This window comes from Triticum aestivum, chromosome 3A, assembly GCF_018294505.1.
Source record: "Triticum aestivum cultivar Chinese Spring chromosome 3A, IWGSC CS RefSeq v2.1, whole genome shotgun sequence".
Classification (NCBI taxonomy): Eukaryota; Viridiplantae; Streptophyta; class Magnoliopsida; order Poales; family Poaceae; genus Triticum; species Triticum aestivum.
Genome location: NC_057800.1, coordinates 408220602 through 408241778, shown reverse-complemented (window position 1 = coordinate 408241778; position 21177 = coordinate 408220602). Strand labels below are relative to the sequence as shown.

The following is a 21177-nucleotide window of genomic DNA, read 5'->3' as shown; positions in this document are numbered from 1 at the left end:
AGGCCAAGGCCCCGCCACACCTGCTTAATTTCGTGGCATTCCACAAACAGGTGTTTAGCCGACTCGTTTCTCGTATTGCACAAGTAACACTTGTGATCCTCAATTGCCATTCCCCTTCGACAAAGAATATCTTTAGTGGCTAGTGTGTTATGTGCAAGGCGCCACATAAAATGCCTAACCTTGCCCGAGCATGGCAGTTTCCATATCCTCTTCCACTTTGCCTCCCCTCCACCCTCTAGGTCACCGGCCACCTAAGGAATCCCATCCCCTTGTGCAGCCCCGGACTCGGCTAGTGCCCTCTTCAGCTTGTACGCCTGCTTGACGGAGAATACACCCTTGGGGTCAAAGTGCCAGGCCAGGAAGTCAACTGCTCCATCTCGTAGAGGCATTTGAAGGATCAATTCCGCATCCTCCTCCCAAAAGATACCTCGGACCAGTTCCGTGTCCCACTTGCCGGTCGATGGATCTATGAGCTCAGAGACCCTGGTCAAAAGATTTCCTCCACGAGGGGTGATCACTCGCCTAGACCAAGCTCTGGGTATCCATGGATCGTCCCAAATGCGAATGCTTGCCCCGTCTCCCACACGCCATATCATCCCTTACTTGACTAGGTCAATTCCGTAGGTGATGCTGCACCACGCGTAGGACATGTTTGTGACCTGGCCCGCATCCAGAATAGAACTCTTCGGGTAGTACTTGGCCTTCAAGAGCTGTGCGCACAGGCTGTCTGGATTTTCAATCAGACGCCACACCTGCCTTGCAAGCATAGCAATGTTAAAAACATGAATATCTCGGAAACCAAGTCTTGCGTGCTTATGAGCACCTTTAAGAAACCGAGCCGTCATATCATCCAATCAGAGGTAGGTTCGCATCTGTCCCATAATATAAGAGCATTTTTTACACTACACGTAGTTCAAAGCGATCATTTATGTGTCATGTTTTACAATATTCTAAAATCAAAATCTCAGTCACAAAGCTACCATATATAGGGCGTCGTCTGGGTCCAAATTTGATGTCATTTTTTTTTGAGGAAGTCAAATTCTTCGGTTGTGGTGCCGATGTGCGTTACTTGCGTGCTGCGCAGCTCTTTTGGAAGTATGCAATTTATCACCATGTTTCTATGTTTCTACTAGTAGCCTCCGTGATGTAAAAGCTCCGCAAAGAAAAGAAAAAAGAAGCGTATGAATGGCTTCCACGCTGAACCCTAAGAATTGACAGTAGGCCCCTTGACGGAATTAATATTCTTGGACCCATGCGTCATACACAAACCATCAGTTCCATACAAGTCTCTGGTACACGCAGCGCGGCCAATCCCCCTCTCCTCTCCTTCTCGTCGATTTTGTTTTCCTCTCCACTTCTCTCCCACCTCTCTCTGCTACGCCTACGCTCCACCCTCTCCTCCCGTCCCGCCGTTGCAGACGCATCCAACCTTCTCCTCTCGCCTCCCCCACCCAGCCACCCCTAAGGGCTCGCCCTCGCTGCGGGAGAGAGATACGCGCGCCCACCTTCCCCGGCGGCTGCGGGGAGCTAGCGCGTCACTGCCCGCGCCCAGTCGCCGTAGAGGCGGAGGCGCTTGTCGGGGGGGAACACCACCCTGGCCGGGCTCCTTTCTCGTGGGCGCCTCCGGATTTGCTAGGTTGTGGCGCCGGGTGCGGAGCCATGTCGCAATCTCAGTCTCAGTCCCAGTCCCAGTCGCAGACCAACTGGGAGGCGGATAAGATGTGAGGATATCTTCTAAAATCTTTGGTTTGTTGCATGCTTCCTTGTGTTGATTCGTGGAGTTCTGCGGTCACGGTGCTTCCTGGGCGAGCATTGTGATAGATTAGTACCTGCGAGCAGCGAGAGAGAGAGGGGAATATCGTTTTGTGGGAGTTCCTATTTCTCAGCGGTTTCCATTTAGCTCCTCTTTTCCCAGTAGGCTCAGCTTAGCGAGTAATTGCAGGCACGGTTTGTGTCCTGTATAAATTCACTTCCCTACTAGACTGTTGTGTATGTTTGTATTAGTGATTTTAGTATACAATTAATTTGGTTCCAAACCTTAGGTTTTGATGTTAGAGTTTGCGCTTTTTGTCAAAATCCATTGTGAAACGATGGTTTTTTAGTACTTCTGTATTAGTTGATAATATTTTCACGAGGGCTGAACACAAAGTAGCTTCGTTGGATGTTGCAGTTTCACAAGCCTACTAATGATAATTCTCTCGCAAAAAAAAGCCTACTAATGACAATTTTTTCTTCTGAAAAGGAGGCTGAGACCCCCGGCCTCTGCATAAAAAATGATGCACACAGCCATTTTTATTAAATTATTCAACAAAGCCTGCAAGAACAAGGGGATGTTCAGAGTTGTACTAATTATCGTGGAATTAAGCCAATGAGCATACAATGAAGCTCTGGGAGAGAGTCATTGAGCACCGCTTAAGAAGAATGACAAGCGTGACCAAAAATCAGTTTGGTTTCATGTCTGGGAGGTCGACCATGGAAGCCATTTTCTTCGTACAACTTATGGAGAGATACAAGTAGCAAAAGAAAGACATGCATATGATGTTCATTGACTTGGAGAAGGCCTATGATAAGATACCGTAGAATGTCATGTGGTGGGCCTTGGAGAAACACAAAGTCTCAACAAAGTACATTACCCTCATCAAGGACATGTACGATAATGTTGTGACAAGTGTTCGAACAAGTGATGACGACACCGATAACTTTTCCATTAAAATAGGACTGCACGAGGGGTCAGCTTTGAGCCCTTATCTTTTTTTGCTTTGGTGCTGGATGAGGTCACAAGGATACACAAAGAGATATCTCATGGTGTATGCTTTTGCGGATGATGTGGTGCTATTTGATGATAGTTGGATAGGGGTCAATAGGAAGTTAGAGCTATGAAGACAAACCATGGAATCGAAAGGTTTTAGGCTTAGTATAACTAAAACCGAGTACATGAGGTGCAGTTTTAGTACTATTAGTCACGAGGAGGAGGTTAGCCTTGATGGGCAGGTGGTGCCTCAAAAGGACACCTTTCGATATTTGGGGTCAATGTTGCAGAAGGATGGGGATATTGATGAAGATGTGAACCATCGAATTAAAGCCGGATGGATGAAGTGGCACCAAGCTTTTGCGTTCTCTATGACAAGAGAGTGCCACAAAAGCTAAAAGACAGGTTCTATAGGACGTCTATTCGACCTGCAATGTTGTATGGCGCTGTGTGTTGGCCGACTAAAATCTGACATGTTCAATAGTTAGGTGTAGCGGAGATGCGCATGTTGAGATGGATGTGTGGTTACACAAGGAAGGGCCGGATCCGAAATGATGATATACGTGATAGAGTTGGGGTAACACTGATTGAAGAGAAGCTTGTCCAACATCGACTGAGATGGTTGGGGCATATTCAGCATAGGCCTCCAGAAGCTCCAGTGCATAGCAGACGGTGAAAGCGTGCTGATAATGTCATGGAAGATCAGGGTAGACCGAGGTTGACATGGAAGGAGTCCGTAAAGAGAGATCTGAAGGACTAGAGTATCACCAAAGAACTAGCCATGGATAGGGGTGCGTGGAAGCTTGCTATCCTTCTGCCAGAACCATGAGTTGGTTGCGAGATCTTATGGGTTTCAGCTATAGCCTACCCCAACTTGTTTGGGACTAAAGGCTTTGTTGAAGCTTTGTTGTTGGTGTTGTATTCAAGGAAGCCTGACAAAAAGAATACATCGATCAACCCAAAGCCATCTCGATTGTGACTACTGTCGCTACCCTACAAGCTCAATGATGGGAGTTGCCATGATCAGGGCCATGTGTCCTGACCTCTCACTGAAGCACCACCATCTAGATCCGGAGGCCTCACCCAGCCGCCCAACACGAGCCGGGAGCACAAACCGGTCCAATAGACCCTCATGCACTGCATGCGCATGCTCCGGAAGCCGCCGCCGTCTTCAGGACAGGGACCATGCATAACCCTCACCGGGCCTGTCGTTGACATCACCATGACGCCAAATAGTGCCACCACCCTGCGTGCGTCCATCATCCCGCGTCCGTAGCCAAGACTCAGCTGCGCCACGCCGCCAAGACCAGCCGTCGTCGATGTGGTAGATGCAACACCTCTCCACCTCCTGGCTCCTCTAGCCAACACCTGTTCCAAAACGATGCCCCTCGAGAAGTTAACACGGTTTTCACGGGCAGTTGCACCACTCCAAACCCGCAGCTGACTAGATCTGTGCGAGCCGCGCAGTGAAGGTGCACGCAGCCGCCGGAACGCCGGCAATGGGACTCCAGCTGCCCCTCACCGGCCCTATGCGCCGCCGGCCGACCAAGAGCCACACCGATGACGGATCTAGGCAAGGATCAGATCTACGGCCCACCGCCACCAACTGTCGCCAAAGAAGCAACATGCCATGGAGGCGGCAACCATCGCCACACAACTAGGGCCGCCCGCCCTGGCCGTCGCACATGATCTCCCCACAGGCGTTGCCCTAGCCGCACCATGGGGTCACCGCCGTGAACCACCCACCCAGGCACCTTCAGCGCCTGGCCCGCCGCCACCGTGGCCAACACCGGCGACAACGACAGTAGGGGAAACGCCTAGGTAGGTGGGCTTTTGGCGGCGCTAGGGTTGGGCCCCTGGCGTTGCCCTGGGGAGCGACGTGAGGAGCGTTTTTTCTTTTTGACGAGGCCATCTGTATTGTGGCCACGCCTACTAACGATGATTGGTGGTAATGATTTGTGGTTCATGTGTAGTAGGCTGCTCTACCTAAATATTTTATGTGAATAGTAAAAGGTCACAATTTTTAAAGCGCTAGTATAGAACACATTAGGACTTGCTTTTTAAGCTTCTAGCTCATCATTAATTTGTTATTGAGAATGTTAGAACATAAAATAAAGTTAATGCAGTACATTCCTCGTTTTCTGATGACAGTTTACTTGTGAATTCGAACTTATCTGGTTCAAACTTCAACATCCATTTCCAGAAATAAACGATTGATTGTCTAATAAAACAGGTTGGATGTCTACATATATGACTATTTCGTGAAGAGAAATTTGCAGGAAACTGCAAAAGCCTTCCAAACGGAAGGGAAGGTCTCACCAGATCCAGTTGGTATGTACCTCTCAGCAAGTTGACATGAAGCTATTTTAGTAAGTAGGTTTTTAGTTTCCTCATATCGAGTGCTACTGTTCACTTTCTGCGGTTATCTTTCTCATAGCAATTGATGCTCCTGGTGGCTTCCTTTTTGAATGGTGGTCGGTATTTTGGGATATATTCATAGCAAGAACAAATGAGAAGCATTCAGATATTGCAGCATCATATATTCAGGTACGTACCTTTGCTCTTTCTTTCTATAATATATTATCCACTTCATGGGTAAAACTTAAAAAACCTGGTTCTAAAAGGAAAAATGGAAAATACCACAATGATGTATTGTTTCATTTTTGTACCACCAAAATATCACAGAGAACAGGATTGTATCACTTCCGCTAGTATGACGTGGCCAGCTATAGATCTGCCAAATTTGACCCCTCTATTACCTTCCTTCCAAAGCTCTCTATTACCTTCCTTCCCAATGCTTCCTATTCCCTACACTGATCTGAGCTCTGTTTCTTCTCCTCTCCACTACTCTGAGCTTTAACACCTAATTCTCTCTACAATTAGCCTGTTGATGCTACTCTTTTCCCCAAGCTTGTGACTTCTCTTCTCACTCCCCAAGTTTGCATCTTTCTTCTTGTTTCTTCATCTGTCAATTGGTCCAAATTTCTTTTTAAGAACATTTCGATTGGGTAAATAGGCTTCAACTTTTGTTAATGTTTAAGAAATTTGAAGGCCGCCTCCTCTGGAAGGATACAACTGGGATCGTGGTGGGTACATTACACATTACACCGCACCAAGCATAGCAGCCACCAGTTAAAAATATCAGAGGAACCATGAAATTCGGAAAATTATGAAACATAAAATAAAACTAGAAAAATCATATTTTCAAGTAAATTTTAGGAGAACCCATAGAAGTTCATACAAATGAAGATATACTTTATTGTGCCCTGTCAGACTCAGTTAGTGAAAGCAAGGGAACATCAACATGAGCATCAGCAACAACAGCAATCTCAGCAGCAAACTCAGCAGCAGCAGCAGCAACAACAGCACCACCAACAGCAGCAGCAGCAGCAACAACAACAACAACACCAACAACAGCAACACCACCACCACCACCACCACCAACAATCTCAGCAGCAGCAACAATCTCAACAGCATCAACAAATACAAATGCAGCAAATGTTGTTACAGAGAGCTGCACAGCAGCAGCAGCAGCAGCGTAGAGATGGTTCTAATCTTCTTAATGGCACTGCAAGTGGGCTTTCTGGAATTGATCCTTTAATGCGACAAAACCCAGCAACTGCGAATGCTATGGCAGCAAAAATGTATGAGGAGAGGTTAAAGCTCCCTTCTCAAAGGGATTCTCTGGATGAGGCATCGGTGAAGGTATCACTCCTACTGGATCTTGTTTCTTATGTTTTGGTTGATTCCTCGCGAAAGTAACACTATTTGGAAATGCACTAAGCACGGCAGCAGGGTGGCGCCTAGTGCCTAGGCACTGACTAGCTGGGTTAGGTAGCCTCCTGGGCGGGCAAGGTTGGATGGGTGATCCTAGTGCCTAAACACCGCCTAGGTGGGGTAGAAACCCCCTTATAGAACAGTGAAAATCAGTAAAATGTTTATTTGTATTGTGAAAATTCCAGGTGCAGCAAAGGTATGGGGAAAATGCTGGCCAAGCACTTGATCCAAACCAAACGTCGTTGAAAGCAGCCGCAGGCGGACAATCTTCAGGGTAATTTCTGAACTTGTAGATTATGTGTGCATTGACAAGCTTGCATGAGACGGTAGAAAATGGAAATCAGGGAAAACAATAAATTGTTATGAGTGCATGGTTCTTGTTGGAGAGCTCTCGTTTGCATCATATCCTGGGCTAGGATTTGTCCTTTCTCTGTAGCATGATTGGCATCTTTGTGATCGAACAGGCACATAAAACATTAAGCGCAAGGTGCATTCGAGAATTTACCTTATTTTTTCTAGATTGTTCGTCCTGGAAACTTCGTATATCTTTCTTTGTCCAAATTCAGATCATAGTAGCCCTGGAGCATTTGAAAATTTTAATCATACTTTCATTCTGAATTTGTTTTTTTTCATCGATTGATTGTACCTCGAGGATCAACGGATGTTACACTTCTGTTTGTGCTATTGCTATGAAGTGGTTTCGTCGACACGACAGCGCCTTGAGGATGAAGTCCCTGACAGAGGATGTTTTAATTATATTTCTTGCTTAATCTTAATGGTCGCAATAGGCCTCTTTATATCAGGTCCTCCTCACAAATACGGAGAAGATCTGTATACTGCCGAACATGCCTAACTATCACTCCCTCCATTCCAAATTAATTGAAGTTCTAACTTTTCTCTAAGTCAAACTTCTTCAAATTTGCCCAAGTCTATCTACGGAACTAGATTAGTCTACTTATATCTACTCCCTCTGTCCCTATTTACATGGCGCACATGTATTTCGAGGTTTAATTTTCGCCATCAATTTGACCAACAAATCATAGGTTATAGGTCACAAAATTATGCTGTTCAATTAGTATTAAAATGTACTCCCTCCGTCCCACAATATAAGATCGTTTTTCAAGTTATGTTAGCTTGAAAAACGATCTTATATTGTGGGACGGAGGGAGTAGTTTCCAATGGTGTAATATTAATGACAATATGACATATACTTTATATATTGTGGGTGAAAATTGGATCACCAATAATGAGGGCGCCATGAGGGATGGAGGGAGAGGCAACCTGGTGCATGTAGCTCCCGCTTGCGCAGGGTCCAGGGAAGGGTCCGACCACTTTGGGTCTATAGTACGCAGCCTTTCCTACATTTCTGTAAGAGGCTGTTTTCAGGACTTGAACCCATGACCTCATGGTCACAAGGCAGCAGCTTTACCACTGCGCCAAGGCAGGGAGTATCATAAAATATTTTTTGTAATATATATATGATGTAAATATTGGCCCAATTTTCTATAGACTTGATCAAATGTAGAGAAGTTTGACTTAGGAAAAGCTAGTACTCAATTAATTTGGAATGGAGGGAGTAGATTAGTATACGGGACAAAAATCGTTATTTATAAAAGTTAATATACTTATTTAACTTTTATGTTTTGATTGGGAGGGTACATATCTTTCTGTTGCTACAGGACACAACTGTTCACATCACACTCTTTTCTTCACATGACTGCTATAGGTTATGTTTAGACTTTAGTGCTTTGCAATGTTGTTGTGGATAAGCAGCAGACAACTGTAAGGTTACAGTTTTTGATTACGTAGAAGGTATGTTACTTCGTTCAGTAGTGGAAGTACCATGAGTCCATGACCTGCCATGAGTCATGAATCATGATTGGGCCTTAGAGTAAAAATGCTAATCAAACCATAAGGAATAACTGTTCATGTTGGCTCATGCAAATAAGATATGGTGCATTTGCTTTCAAATAGTATTGAAATTTTACCTTTGATAGGCAAATTTTGCATGGAGCTGTTGGTGGATTGTCAGGTGCTCTGCAACAGGTTCAGGCAAGAAGCCCACAAATGCCTATGCAAGAACAGGTTACATATAGTTTTCTCATTGCTTCTCGTAATTATGCCCAGTGCCAAAACTAGATAGAGAAGAGCGGGCCTTACAGGTTTTAGTTTCTTATCTGCTATCATATTTTATTCTTTACAGAGTATCAAAACTGAGATCAATCCAGTTTTGACACCCAGAAGTGCAGGTCCCGAGGGATCATTCATTGGTGTCCAAGGTAATAGTTTGTCCAGCTTATTGCCTGGATTTGCTGTTGCGTCAGTTAACTATTCAAACTTCAGCTTACACTATTTTCTTGCTCAAACTGTTTTTAGTGCTTGGTTTGCTAAGCTTAATTCAGATGTCATTTTAAACAGGATCTAGTCAAGGTGGAAGCAATTTGACTCTGAAAGGTTGGCCACTCACGGTACGTTTTATCTTATGACCACACTTTATTTCTTATCGTGTATGTGCTCTGCTTATGATTTATGGTCCTATTGTGGATTCGGTTTTGGCTGTTTATATGCATAGGGGTTGAGGCACATGCTCGATGCGGCTGCATAATGCAGGGGCACAGTTATATTATTTAAACAAATAATTTAGTTTTCATAGAACTGCAATTGTAGCCCCTCCTTTTTCTGGTGACGTATGATAAACCCTTGCCAAGTGCAGACGCTCCAGGAATATTTAACTTTCTAACATCAACTATTTTTCTTTTTTGCGTGGCACTCTGGTAGAGTGCCAGATGCAAGATGTGTACTTGCACCTGAAGATCCACTTTGTGAATGCTTGCAACATGGAGGGAGGGAGGGAGGGGTGTGATATTCCATTAACCGATACAGTACAAAATATTGAAATCTAGTGCTCATGAGGTTCAACTCAGTAACCCGCAATCGGATCGGTTTGTTCCGGCAGTAGCCAAACCACTGCTGGGTGGCCTTGGTGGCCATTCTGAACGAAAATACCAACGTCTCCACATACCTTAATGGTTGCACTGCTTGAGGAAGCTTGTGATTTTTTGCCTACTGACCTAGCTCTTGTTCGTTACATGTTGCCCTCTTGTTGCCAGTTTCTAATTCTGTTACTGATTCTGGGGTATCCTTAGCAAGCACATTTTTGCAGTTTGTGAACAATGAATTCTTTGGGCTGTTATGCAGCGCACGTGTGCATTCAGCAGTTGGGGAAGCAACAAACAATTTGTGTACTTTCTGAGTATACTCTAAACCATGTGATTGACATTGATTGCTCTAACATGGGTGCTATCTTGCAAATTCTGTTGTAACATATACACCTTTTACTTACCAGGGCCTCGACCAGCTTCGCTCTGGTATCCTGCAGCCGAAGTCATTTATGCAATCTCCACAACAACAATTTCAACAGCTCCAATTTCTGAATCCACAACAGCAACATCAGCTTTTGATGCAAGCGCAGCAAAACATGGCTTCCCCTACAGTTAGTGATGTTGATACCAGAAGATTAAGGATGCTTCTTAACAATAGAAATATGGCCATGGGGCAGGATGGGCAGACAAACAGTGGTGGGGATATTATTCCAAATATTGGTTCTCCTAGCCAAAGTGGTGGATCACGTACAGATATAGACATGCTAATAAAGGTATGTTCTATGACGTCCTACCTGTCAGGGGCTAATTTTCTGCAGCTAATCACGGGACTGTCTATTTGACAATCGACTGAAAATGAATTCACCTTCATTCAACTTTTTCAACCGCTGACAAGCAGATAACAGCTACACAGAACTACCAACCAAAAATACATGTAATGAAAACTGTATTTGATGTACATGACTACTGTAACAACAGTAGTACTAGAATAGTAAACCCATGTGAATAAAAAATATGATTGAAACAGTGTGGAATGCTTGTGAGGAGAATGCTTATACCAAACACACGTAGACAAAATAAATAAACACTCACAATACATACTATTGGCTTGGAGGGAGTGCTATTACCCTACATACATGAACAAACTGGGAGTTCAATCACAGCACGTGATTGGACAGACAAAACATTCGGTGAAGCCAAATTAAAAATCAGTCGATTGAAATTAGCAATTCTGAATCCATAATATAAGGTTTTCTTTATGAGGTATTATATTTACCTAGTTGAAGCCATAATGAGGCTTCTTAGTTTCTTACTCTCTCTTTCTGAATAAGAGGTTCTTAAGTTTGACTAAGTTCATACAAAGAAAAAGATCGACATCTACAATACCAAATAAATATGTATGTGTGTGTATAAATCTGAACTCAAAACATACATGTTTTCGTAGTGTATGTATGTGGTATTTTAGATCCTGATAATTTTACTGTAAACTTGGTCAAACTTAAAATTTTAACTTAGGAGAAAACTAATACGCCTTCTTACATTTTTGGAAGGAGAGAGTATTATACAGAGACTGTATTCCCAGTTTGTTTACAGAAGGATGGAACACGAACATCCTAGCCAAATGGCACATCTACTCAGAACTGATCAAAATGAAACATATTCAGCTTTAGTTTCCATCCATTAGGCCTTTTTACTTGTCCACCAGTATTTTCCTTTCATAACATTTTCTTTCATACATTCAAGAACTAAACAGAGAACGATTTCTACTCCTTTATTTTTGTAGACCTTTCCATTCCTTCTATTTGAAGTGCTGCAACTGTTGTACTTTTCTCATCATCTTATCTGTATACTATTACTGCCTGTATGAGTGAAGCTGACCAGGCAAACAATCTTAGAAACCAGGAACTGCTGTTGTTCCTTTGATGGCTAAATCTACAGCAGAAAAGTTATTTTCTATTATTCTATTAACTATGCTCTTTCTCTCCTTATATGGGCGTTTCTATGTAGTAGAAGAAAATTGCTCATTTACAACAGCAACAACAGCTTCAGCAATCTACAGTCTCCAGTCAGCAATCTCAGAGCTCAAATCAGCTTCTCCAGCAACAGGAAAAGCCTGGAGTTGGATGCATGCCTATTGATGGAAGCATACCAAACTCTTTTGTAGTAGCTGACCAAGTATGTTACTGTTATGCAAATACAATGTTTTCAGCAGATGATGTTTATATTAATATTTTAAATTTAACATACTACTGCTTATTTATGCTGCAATGTGGAGGAGTGACGGTCTTAATGGTTGTAGATATACCTTTATTTGCCTCTTTATTGAGATATTAACGATAAATCAATCTTATAATGAAGCACGCATCTCATTTCAGTCGCATGTTTTAAATTGGCCACATACAACTACAGCGCTGAGTGCTTAATAAGTGTTAGGATCTCAAGTTTTGGATGGTGTTCTGTGCAGACACATTTGGTAACCTACGATAACTTGACAAGACAATAAGAGCATTGTTTTGCTCTTTGTAAAGACATGCTAGCAGTTCTCAGATTTTGCACAGTATATTTGAACTGCAATTGACCATGCTACCTTGCCACTTGTTTTAAGTATTACTCTGATGTTCAGTACGTAATTTCCTTTGGAGTTTCAGTTTTTTGTTGTCCTGTGGTTAGTATGCCCCCTTTGAGCTTTCACTATTACTCATGGTTCTGTGATACATCTGTCAGAAAATATGGGTAATCATTCCAATTGTTTTAGATTAGTAAATTTGATATTAATTCGATTTTAGTGGTTCAAACACTGACATTGTTCTCTTTGTGGTTCAGGCATCAAAGAAGAGAAAGAAACCTGTCTCCTCTAGTAGAGCTAATAGTTCAGGAACAGCAAATACTGCTGGGCCATCTCCAAGTTCTGCACCTTCGACGCCTTCCACTCACACACCAGGAGATGCAATGTCCATGCCACAGCTGCTGCATAATGGTGGTCCATCAAAACCATTGATGATGTTTGGTTCTGATGGCACTGGAAGCTTGACCTCTCCAGTAAACCCACTGGTATTTATACTGTGAAATCAGACATTCTCCTTGTAAAGTGTCATTAGCACATTGCCTCTGTCAGTGAGATGACAGAAGTACTTAATTTCAGGGTGATGTGGACCGTTTGCTGGAAGATGGCTCCTTGGATGAAAATGTAGACTCATTTTTATCACAGGAGGACATGGATCCTCGGGAAACCATGGGATGCTGCGTTGATGCCAGTAAAGGTATGTTTTGTTTCCCTCTGATACATGGTTTTTCTTGAGTTGACTCTTTCGCCTGAACAAATAGATTGGCCTACCTGTAACAATCGCCGTATTTCCCACGCATATTCCTTTGGAATGTCTGCGTGATTCTTGGTTTCAACAAGTTGCAATTCCTTTGTTTCTTTGAGAGAGATTGATTCGCGTGATTGTATCAGATAACTTGTTAAATAAAAAAATGTGTACAGTGTATCTTTTGCAAGATGTAATGCTTTTGAGTCTTTAGTTCTGTTGTAGTTAATTATTATCAGTTTACTAAGCATGCTATCATACTTGTGGTTATGAGAGCAAACTGTAGGAAAGGACACTTTGGAAAAATAATTTTCCGTGTTGTATGTTGTATCACCTTCCCAAAACCTACTTCCTATGGCCTATTCAGTTTGAAGAGGTTTGGCAGGGATTAAGAGGACTTAGCAGGGAATATAGCTCAATTCCTTGCCAATCGCTCTTAATCCATGGCAATTCCTGCCAAACCTAAAAGCGGCTAGTAGATCCCAGGGGGCGCTTCTGCTGAGCCATCGTTGTGACTTGATCAAGCCCTTTTTGCTCAAAATCCCATTGCAGCACCTGCCAAGCTCAATGTCAATCAAATTTAGAATTTGACATTTCATTACCCCACTACTATCGCATATTTGCATGCGCCTTAAGTTAAATTCTTACATAATTCCCTTGGAATCAATCTCTTCTAATTTGGCGGAGGATACATCCATTGCTGGTTAGTAGTGAATTGTGATGACAGTAAAGGTGACAGGAAGTGACCCGGTGCCCCCTAGCAGGTGGTGTTCTTTGGGACTAATTGGTTTCTTTGAGCTTAATACATGGGAGAATAGCTGATTTGGCGAAGAATTAATGTGGATGTGTTTGGTCTGGGATTCATTTGCTACATAGGACAGGAGTATGCTGATAAATGATTCTATATGCTGTGGGGTGCCATGGACTTGTTTCATTCTACTCGGTTGCAAATTATTTTAGTGGGGTGACTCATTGCCCAGTGTCTCTATTGCAGGGTCTGGTTTCTCCGAGGTTGCAAAAGCCCGTGCGAGTACAGGCAAAGTTAGCTGTTGCCATTTCTCGTCAGACGGAAAACTGCTCGCCACCGGAGGCCACGATAAAAAGGCATGGACACCAACATAAAAGTAATTGTGAATATACTGGTGCTAAAGAAACTGGAAGCTTATACCCGCTTTCGTATTTTTCAGGCTGTTTTATGGTTTACAGATGCCCTAAACCCCAAATCTACATTAGAAGAGCACTCGATGCTTATTACAGATGTTCGATTTAGCCCAAGCATGACCCGCCTTGCAACATCTTCCTTTGACAAAACTGTGCGGGTTTGGGATGCTGACAATGTATACCTATTTCTAACTACTGTCTCTCTTACGTTTCACAAGATGTCATATACCTTAAAATGCACTGACTAATTAATTGACTATATACAGCCAGATTATTCACTCCGCACTTTCACGGGTCATTCAGCGTCTGTTAAGTCGCTTGATTTTCATTCAAATAAAGAAGACATCGTTTGCTCCTGTGATAGTGATGGGGAAGTGCGCTGCTGGAGCATAAACAATGGTAGCTGTGTGACGTGCGTTAGGGTCTTCAGCGTATGCAGTCCTTTTTCTCTCCCAAACATTTCTTGTTTGTCAAGGATGTTCTTTTATAATGCGCTGAAACATTCTCCTGTTATCGGCATCTTATCCCAGGGAGGTGCAACTCAGTTGAGATATCAACCTCGTCAAGGGAAATATCTTGCAGCTGCCTCTGAGAAGATGATATCAATATTGGATGCAGAAACACTACAAGTGTGTAGGAATGCCTTAAAGGTTCGTTACCAGAGATCATAGTCAAACACATCCTTGAATTGTTTTCAACTTTTCAGAGTTACTTGTGTATTTGCTATGTGTACTTTATGCTATACCATGCCTTTTCTTTTCTTCTTCTGTGCCCCCACCTGTGTAGCATTTAACAAATGTCTTACTAGAAACACACTGAGAAAATTTGGTTGCGATGTTGGGTTATTTGCAACATATATGGACACTAAACATAGGTTTGTCAGAAATCATTCTGCTCATTTGGGAGTTCAGCTGATTTGGCAGCCTCCATTTTGCATAGGTTGTATGTAAATGGTCACAGTATTTTAAATAGCTAGCCACTGCTACACTATAGGTTTTTTTTTTGCAGCCTAATAGCTACGTTATGGCACCTTGCATCACTATTCTAGCGTATCTATTTGCCTTGAGTAAAAGCAGCATTAGCTGAAGCTATTCCTTGTAGATGGTAATGGGCCAAAACAGCAACCGTTTTCAATTCTAGTTATAAAACTAAGCCCAGAAAGAATATGCATACGAGTATACAAGACATCAATTGAAAAATCAGAAAGCCTACTAGTATGGCATCCAAAATCTTGTTTCGACCGATGCTACTTTGAATGGTTGTAATGCTACTCTAACTGACTTGGTAGTTGTAGACTTGAGACATGGTGCTATATGTGTGTGTGTGTGTGTGTGTGTGTGTGTGTGTGTGTGTATGGTTTCTTAGTTCTGTTGACTGACATTTTTAAGCGTGCATATGATATTATTAATATTTTGATCAATAAGACGCTATTTGAAATAGCTTCCACGATAGCTAGCAATAGCTGCTGTTGCTATAGCTCGGAGCCTCGGACCTTGCCATGAAAAATGCGATTCAAAACATTGATCATATTTTTAAACAAACATTTACGTACATAAACCTTACTCCACAACCTAGATACATGAATTTTTTTCAATCTTTTTTGAAAATTTTCAGAAGAGACTTGCATCACAAAAACTGGCGAGGGGGTAAAGTGATGCAGGATAGCGAGACCCACAAAAAGTTTGTGGGGCTGGGGGTGAGCCAGGAATAGTTTTAGGATGGATAAGGGGACTTGTGTGAGAATTTATCTGATCAGATCTTATATGATACTGTATAAGATTTATTATAGGATTGTTGCAGTAATAGTGTTCATTTTGGCCCATGTCTTTTAGCTAGACCGTTGCCACTACAAATCAGATCATCATTACACTGGTTTGGCTAGGCCTTCGAATGTTTGATGAATGGGGATTAGCAAATATATTTATCGAGTATCTTGCCTGCTTGCAATCCAAGTTTCCAGAACAATTCGATGTTGTCAGCTTGGTATCGCAATTAACGTTGCTTTCATCAGTGTGGTGCTCACTGTAATAGGAACTTTTGTTCATGTGTAGGGACACATAAAGAACATCGAGTCGATTTGTTGGGATGCTGCGGGTGACTATCTGGCCTCTGTAAGTGAAGATTCTGTCAAGGTGTGGTCATTTACTTCAGGAAATGATGGCGAGTGTGTGAATGAGTTGAATTGCAGTGGAAATAAGTTCAATTCATGTGTTTTTCACCCGAATTATCCGTCATTGCTTGTAATTGGTTGTTACGAGGTAAGCTCTCTCATATCTTATGAGGTCGTTACTTATGAGGCCCAAGTTGATCCATTTCGTGTTGACATTTTTATTGTGTCTGTGTATCATTGATATCTTGCAGTCCTTGGAACTTTGGGACATAAGGGAGAAGAATACGGTGACCATCAGCAACGCCCATGACGGCTTAATTGCAGCCCTAGCTGCATCAAATGCATCAGGGTTGGTCGCTTCAGTAAGTCATGATAAGCTTGTCAAGCTCTGGAAGTGAGAACAGGGAGCAACCTTCCTTCTACATCACATTTTACAAGTTGGTCCCTGTGGACATCTGTCGTCTGGTTCCAGCCAACGTTGTATGATGTAGAAACAGGGCGGTTTCTGCCGCAGATAAACACATGACGAGGGCAGCTAACGAAAATGTCTTCAAGCTATCTGTGTTCAAGAACTAACCCAATTTGATGTCGTCCCAGTTGCTGCATGTGCCCTTGGATAGGTTTGTAACTATCCTTGTAGAATGTACCATACTCTGTAGTGGCCTGCGCAAACTCTAGAGTGTTGTTATCATTGAATGGTCACAAGCACAGATGCCTTTATGTATTTGCTGATTCTGACTGCATTTTTCTCAACTGCGTTTGCTCTTATTTCCCCTTTCTCTTTGTGTGCCTCCAAATTCTCCAATGCTCTTCTTTTGCATATTTGTTGGATGGCGATTGAGATGCCAGAACAAAAGAGTCGACTGGTCTAAACTGGGTTGGCGGTTACTGCGGCCTCTATTCTTCGGGAAACATTCCGTCGTCCTTGGTTTACATGAATTTTGTGGGAATTCTAAAGGATGGTTTGCATAGCAAAAATCCCTTTAAAGCACTTTGGTTTGTAGGAATCGGTTCCTATTCCAATCCTTCACATTTTCAAAGACATTAGCTTAGATCAATGGAAAAATTTCTTACCCTATACATCAAATGACATTTCTTCCTTCATAAATAACTCGAACAATGCCTGTGTGTTGCAACGGGATATAAATATCTATCGATCTACTCCCTCCATTTTCATATACAAGGCCACTATGGAATATACATTTTGCATCTATACAAGGCCACCAACAGTGATCGAGGCAAAGTTAATGCTATTTTCTCGTACTAACAACCTGTTTAATACTTGCATGCATGTAGTCATAATGACAGTAGCTACTTTCTCCACTCAGTCTCTTTGCATGCATGTGGACTATTAATGATTTCAGTAAACAAGAAGAAAAGTTGACTTGTAAAACAGTCATTAAATTTTATATTAGTACCTGTAATATGAGTTTGTGGCTTTGTATACAAAAATGGAGGAAGTATTATATAATTAAGACAAAAGGCAAACAAGCCATTATATTCGTCCACATATGCTAATATTATTTGTACCGTTAGATTAGAATACTAATGGCTGAGATTTAAAAGATTTTGCGTAACATAATAATATGTATGTATACGCATATGTCATATTGCCAGGATGGTGGATTCAGATATATTGTTTGTAATATTTTTATAAGGTTTTCGAGATTAATCAATAAAGTGGTCGTATGCATTTCCCAAATGCAGAGGCCGGGGGTCATCCTTATTTCCTAAAAAAAATTACGCATATTTAACTGTCACGTACACATGCAAAGGGTGCACTTTACGAGAAGACCAGACAATAACCTTGGTACATAAAGTATTTTTTTTAATATCAATACAGATACAAGCGCTCATATACACGTGCATACACTCATCCCTATGAACGCATACATGTACATCCTATCCTTATGAGCACTTTCGAAAGACTGAGTCGGCATATCATCTTGAGATTTAGTTTTTCTAACCATTCAACCACAGGTTGTTTCGCGGCATATAAAGTACTAATCTAATTAGATCGGGCTAAGTTAGTATTGTGGTCAGATAGCATCACAGACATGCACTTTTTTTTGTCTTATCCGAACTGTCAGTTGAACTCTCCTTTCCTTTCTAAAGACATGCGCTCTTAAAAAAACAAAAAAACAAATAAGACATGCATATCTAAGGGACAAGTACATATTTATGCAATAGAGAGAGGACGACGCTAGGCGCCGGCGCCCCGGTCGAGCCCTGGCCACCCGATACCCACGATTAAAACCGTCAGATTTGACCTTAGTTTCGTCCTCTTCGTAGTCGTCCGCTTCCCTTCCCCTGTGATAAAAATTGCAACACCTCGAGCGCCCGCCGACGCTTTGCACCCTCGCGGCCCCGCCACCCCCCGCGAGAAAACGACTGAACTTGAAGCACCACCGCGGCGTCCTTGTCGCCGGTTAACGCCCTTGCCGTCCGTCCTCGTCACCGGTCGCCGCCCTCGTCCCCGGCTCCACTCATGCAATAGCTGCACCCTTTGGTTGCAGCTCCGCATGGCGATGGTTGTAGCTTGGTGGCGATGCAGCACCGCCCATGCCGTCGACCGTCATGCCGGATTAAAGCTCTCCTTTCCATGGCCATTGAAGCTTTTTCCAAGGTTGAAGCTTTTCATAAACCGGTTGAAGCTTTTCCACACACCGGTTGAAGCTTTTCCCCGCGCCCGCTCGAAGATATTTTTTTTGCGGCTGAAGCTTTTTATCCACAACTTTGCTGCAAACGGCTCTAGGGAAAGCTACAACCAATGGCCGTTTTAAAAGGTCGTCGGCGTGCTCACCGGTGTGCTCGCTGGCGCTCATCCCCCGCTTGTAACAAAAAATCAAGCGCTGGGGGAGATGCCCAGTGCTGCAACCGACGACGGAAAAAGCTACAATCACTGGCGAAAAAAGCTTCAACCGGCTATGAAAAAAGTTTCAACTCGTACGACGAAAAACTATGAACGACCAAAGAAAAGATATAACCGGCAACCAAAAAAGCTTCATCCGACGATGAAAAAAGCTTCAACTGTGGAGCCATAAGCCATGGACGACAAACGAAAAGCTACAACCGGCATTGGAAAAAGTTTCAAACTAATTGTCTTAGTTGTGAACCCCGTGATGACGATGACGTCGTTTTGCTGCAATCATAGTTGGTTTTGCTACAAACGGTGTTGGAATTTGCTATAACCATTTTCACAGCTACTTGTTGCTGCTCCGCCGAGCTCCCACGCCTGCCCATGGCCATCGTCGCCGCGGTGCCGTTCCGGGAGGAAAAAGGTTCAACGGTTGCAGCTCCGCGCGTGGTCGGTTGCAACTCAGACGTGGTCGGGTCCGACGAGGCAAGCAGAGCTCCGGTGGCGCGGATCCAAGCAGATCTGGCCGAGGGCAGCCGGATCGGCTGATTTCCATGGCGGCGGCGCCCTGGGAGGCCTCCGGGCAGCGAAGGTTGACCATGGCAGCAGGGAAAGAGAGAGACGAGCGACAAAAAGAAGAGAAAAAGGAGGGAGAAGACGCACATGAGAGGCCCCCATCCTACGTGTCGCTAGGTGAGTCGTTGGGTACGTTTGCACGTGGACGCGACCGGCCGAAGCTTCGGCCGGTGCCCCGTCGTGAAACGTTTATCATGGAGAGATCAGGTAGAATAGAAGGAAAATAAAGATGTCCATTGTGTGCACGTACATGCGAGAAGCCAGGGGATTATAGCCCCTGCCTTTCTGATGAATCTGAATGACATGACAGTTATCATCACTGATGGTAAAATTTACATGTGATCCATAAGTCGCATCGGGCCCTCGAACCCAACTTCCTGAAGTGCGCCCATGATCCCATCAAAGCTAATAGTGTTGTCGGCACATTGAGGAACAACCTCATCTTTCGAACTAGATGCTCCTGGTCCGGAGGGATCGAGAAAACGCTATGGAAGAGGCACAACATCCCGACCAAGAAGTACAAGATATCCTGTAGGAGGGACGGCAACGCCGGCCACCCCGACGCACATCGCTTTTCGTGACAACAACCATTGCCTTCCCGTCAGCTCCTTCCACCTCAACACCCATGCAAACGAGTTATGCTACGCTTGGCACCGGTGAGCTTGAGTTCAACAAACTTTTGTCGCTTTCGACGTCGGGCACCAAGTAAGAAGTGGAGAAGTTCATGCACTCCTGCCACAGCGCCACCGGCTCCAATGAGATTTCATGCGCCACTGGCTTTGGACTGGACAGCGACCACTTCCATAAACATAACATCGGGTACCACAAGGATTTGGGCGAGAGCAGCGCATGCAGAGAAAGAGGAGGATGGGAACAAGCGCTCTTGCGGGACGTCATAACTGGGCAAGGAGGGGCCATCCGCCATGCAGTTGGTGCGGTAGCCGCCGTCCTCCTTCCACGAACAGCAGCTGGTGTGGCAGTGGATGCGCCGGCAGATGGTTGAGCTGGACAAGCAGCAGGTGGTGAACGAGCACAACAGCTACCAATTTTGTAGTGTTGTGTCTCAAGTGGGAGCGATTCCATTATAATACAACCGCATGCAACTTACAGGTGCGGCGCATGGGACGTGATTAACATTTTTTCTGAGTATTTATAGTGAAAAGTGTCGAACAACTGGATGAGCTCCAAGGAAAAAATAATATTTTTTCAATTGTCAACACTTTTGACTATTTTAGTCATGAATATGAATTTTTGTGTGTAAATTTTCATGAATATTAGAGGAGATTTTTGTGATGATTTAAAATACATTTTTGATGTTTAAAATCAATTTTCATGATTACAAGGTAGTTTTCTAGAGCATTCAAATTTTTCAGGCATAAAACCAATTATTCATATATAAATTTACACATGCCTCCAGCATAAATATTTACACCGTGGACTGAGTGTCTACTTTTTTGTGCTTTTAAAGAATAACGGTTTCCGTCTCTTAATTGCTTCTACATGGAGACCCTTTTTTTGTGGGGTTTCTACATGGAGACCCTTAACTGGGAAATCTAGATGTCTTCCTAGAGGCTGGACGAATTGGACGTGATGGTAGGAGGAAACCGGGCAAGAAATAGTATGAAAGATTTGAGGGTTGAGGAGGGAAGGATGTCCAATAAAACTATGGTGATGATGCATGAATACTCAGCAGAGCTTGATTGAGTTTTTTGAGAGTATGCCAATAGCATATCATATTTTTATAGAAGGGAGCAAAA

The 21177-nt window shown here is 43.3% G+C and overlaps 1 protein-coding gene across 2 annotated transcripts; it reads left to right on the top strand.

Annotated features, from left to right (window-relative positions):
* Positions 1 to 1311: 1311 nt before the first annotated feature.
* Positions 1312 to 16740, top strand: LOC123061443 (transcriptional corepressor LEUNIG). Of its 2 annotated transcripts, XM_044484561.1 has the most exons (18): positions 1314 to 1721; positions 4983 to 5080; positions 5187 to 5296; positions 6023 to 6454; positions 6712 to 6800; positions 8524 to 8611; positions 8730 to 8805; positions 8945 to 8994; positions 9873 to 10181; positions 11419 to 11583; positions 12232 to 12459; positions 12551 to 12668; positions 13711 to 13820; positions 13904 to 14053; positions 14144 to 14308; positions 14408 to 14527; positions 15929 to 16135; positions 16239 to 16740. In XM_044484561.1, the coding sequence occupies exons 1-18, from the start codon at positions 1660 to 1662 to the stop codon at positions 16383 to 16385; spliced, it is 2724 nt and encodes a 907-aa protein (XP_044340496.1). In that variant the 5' UTR covers positions 1314 to 1659; the 3' UTR covers positions 16386 to 16740. The 2 variants fall into 2 exon arrangements, with proteins under 2 accessions (XP_044340495.1, XP_044340496.1); XM_044484560.1 differs by having other exon boundaries at positions 1312 to 1721; positions 14144 to 14527.
* Positions 16741 to 21177: the final 4437 nt, after the last annotated feature.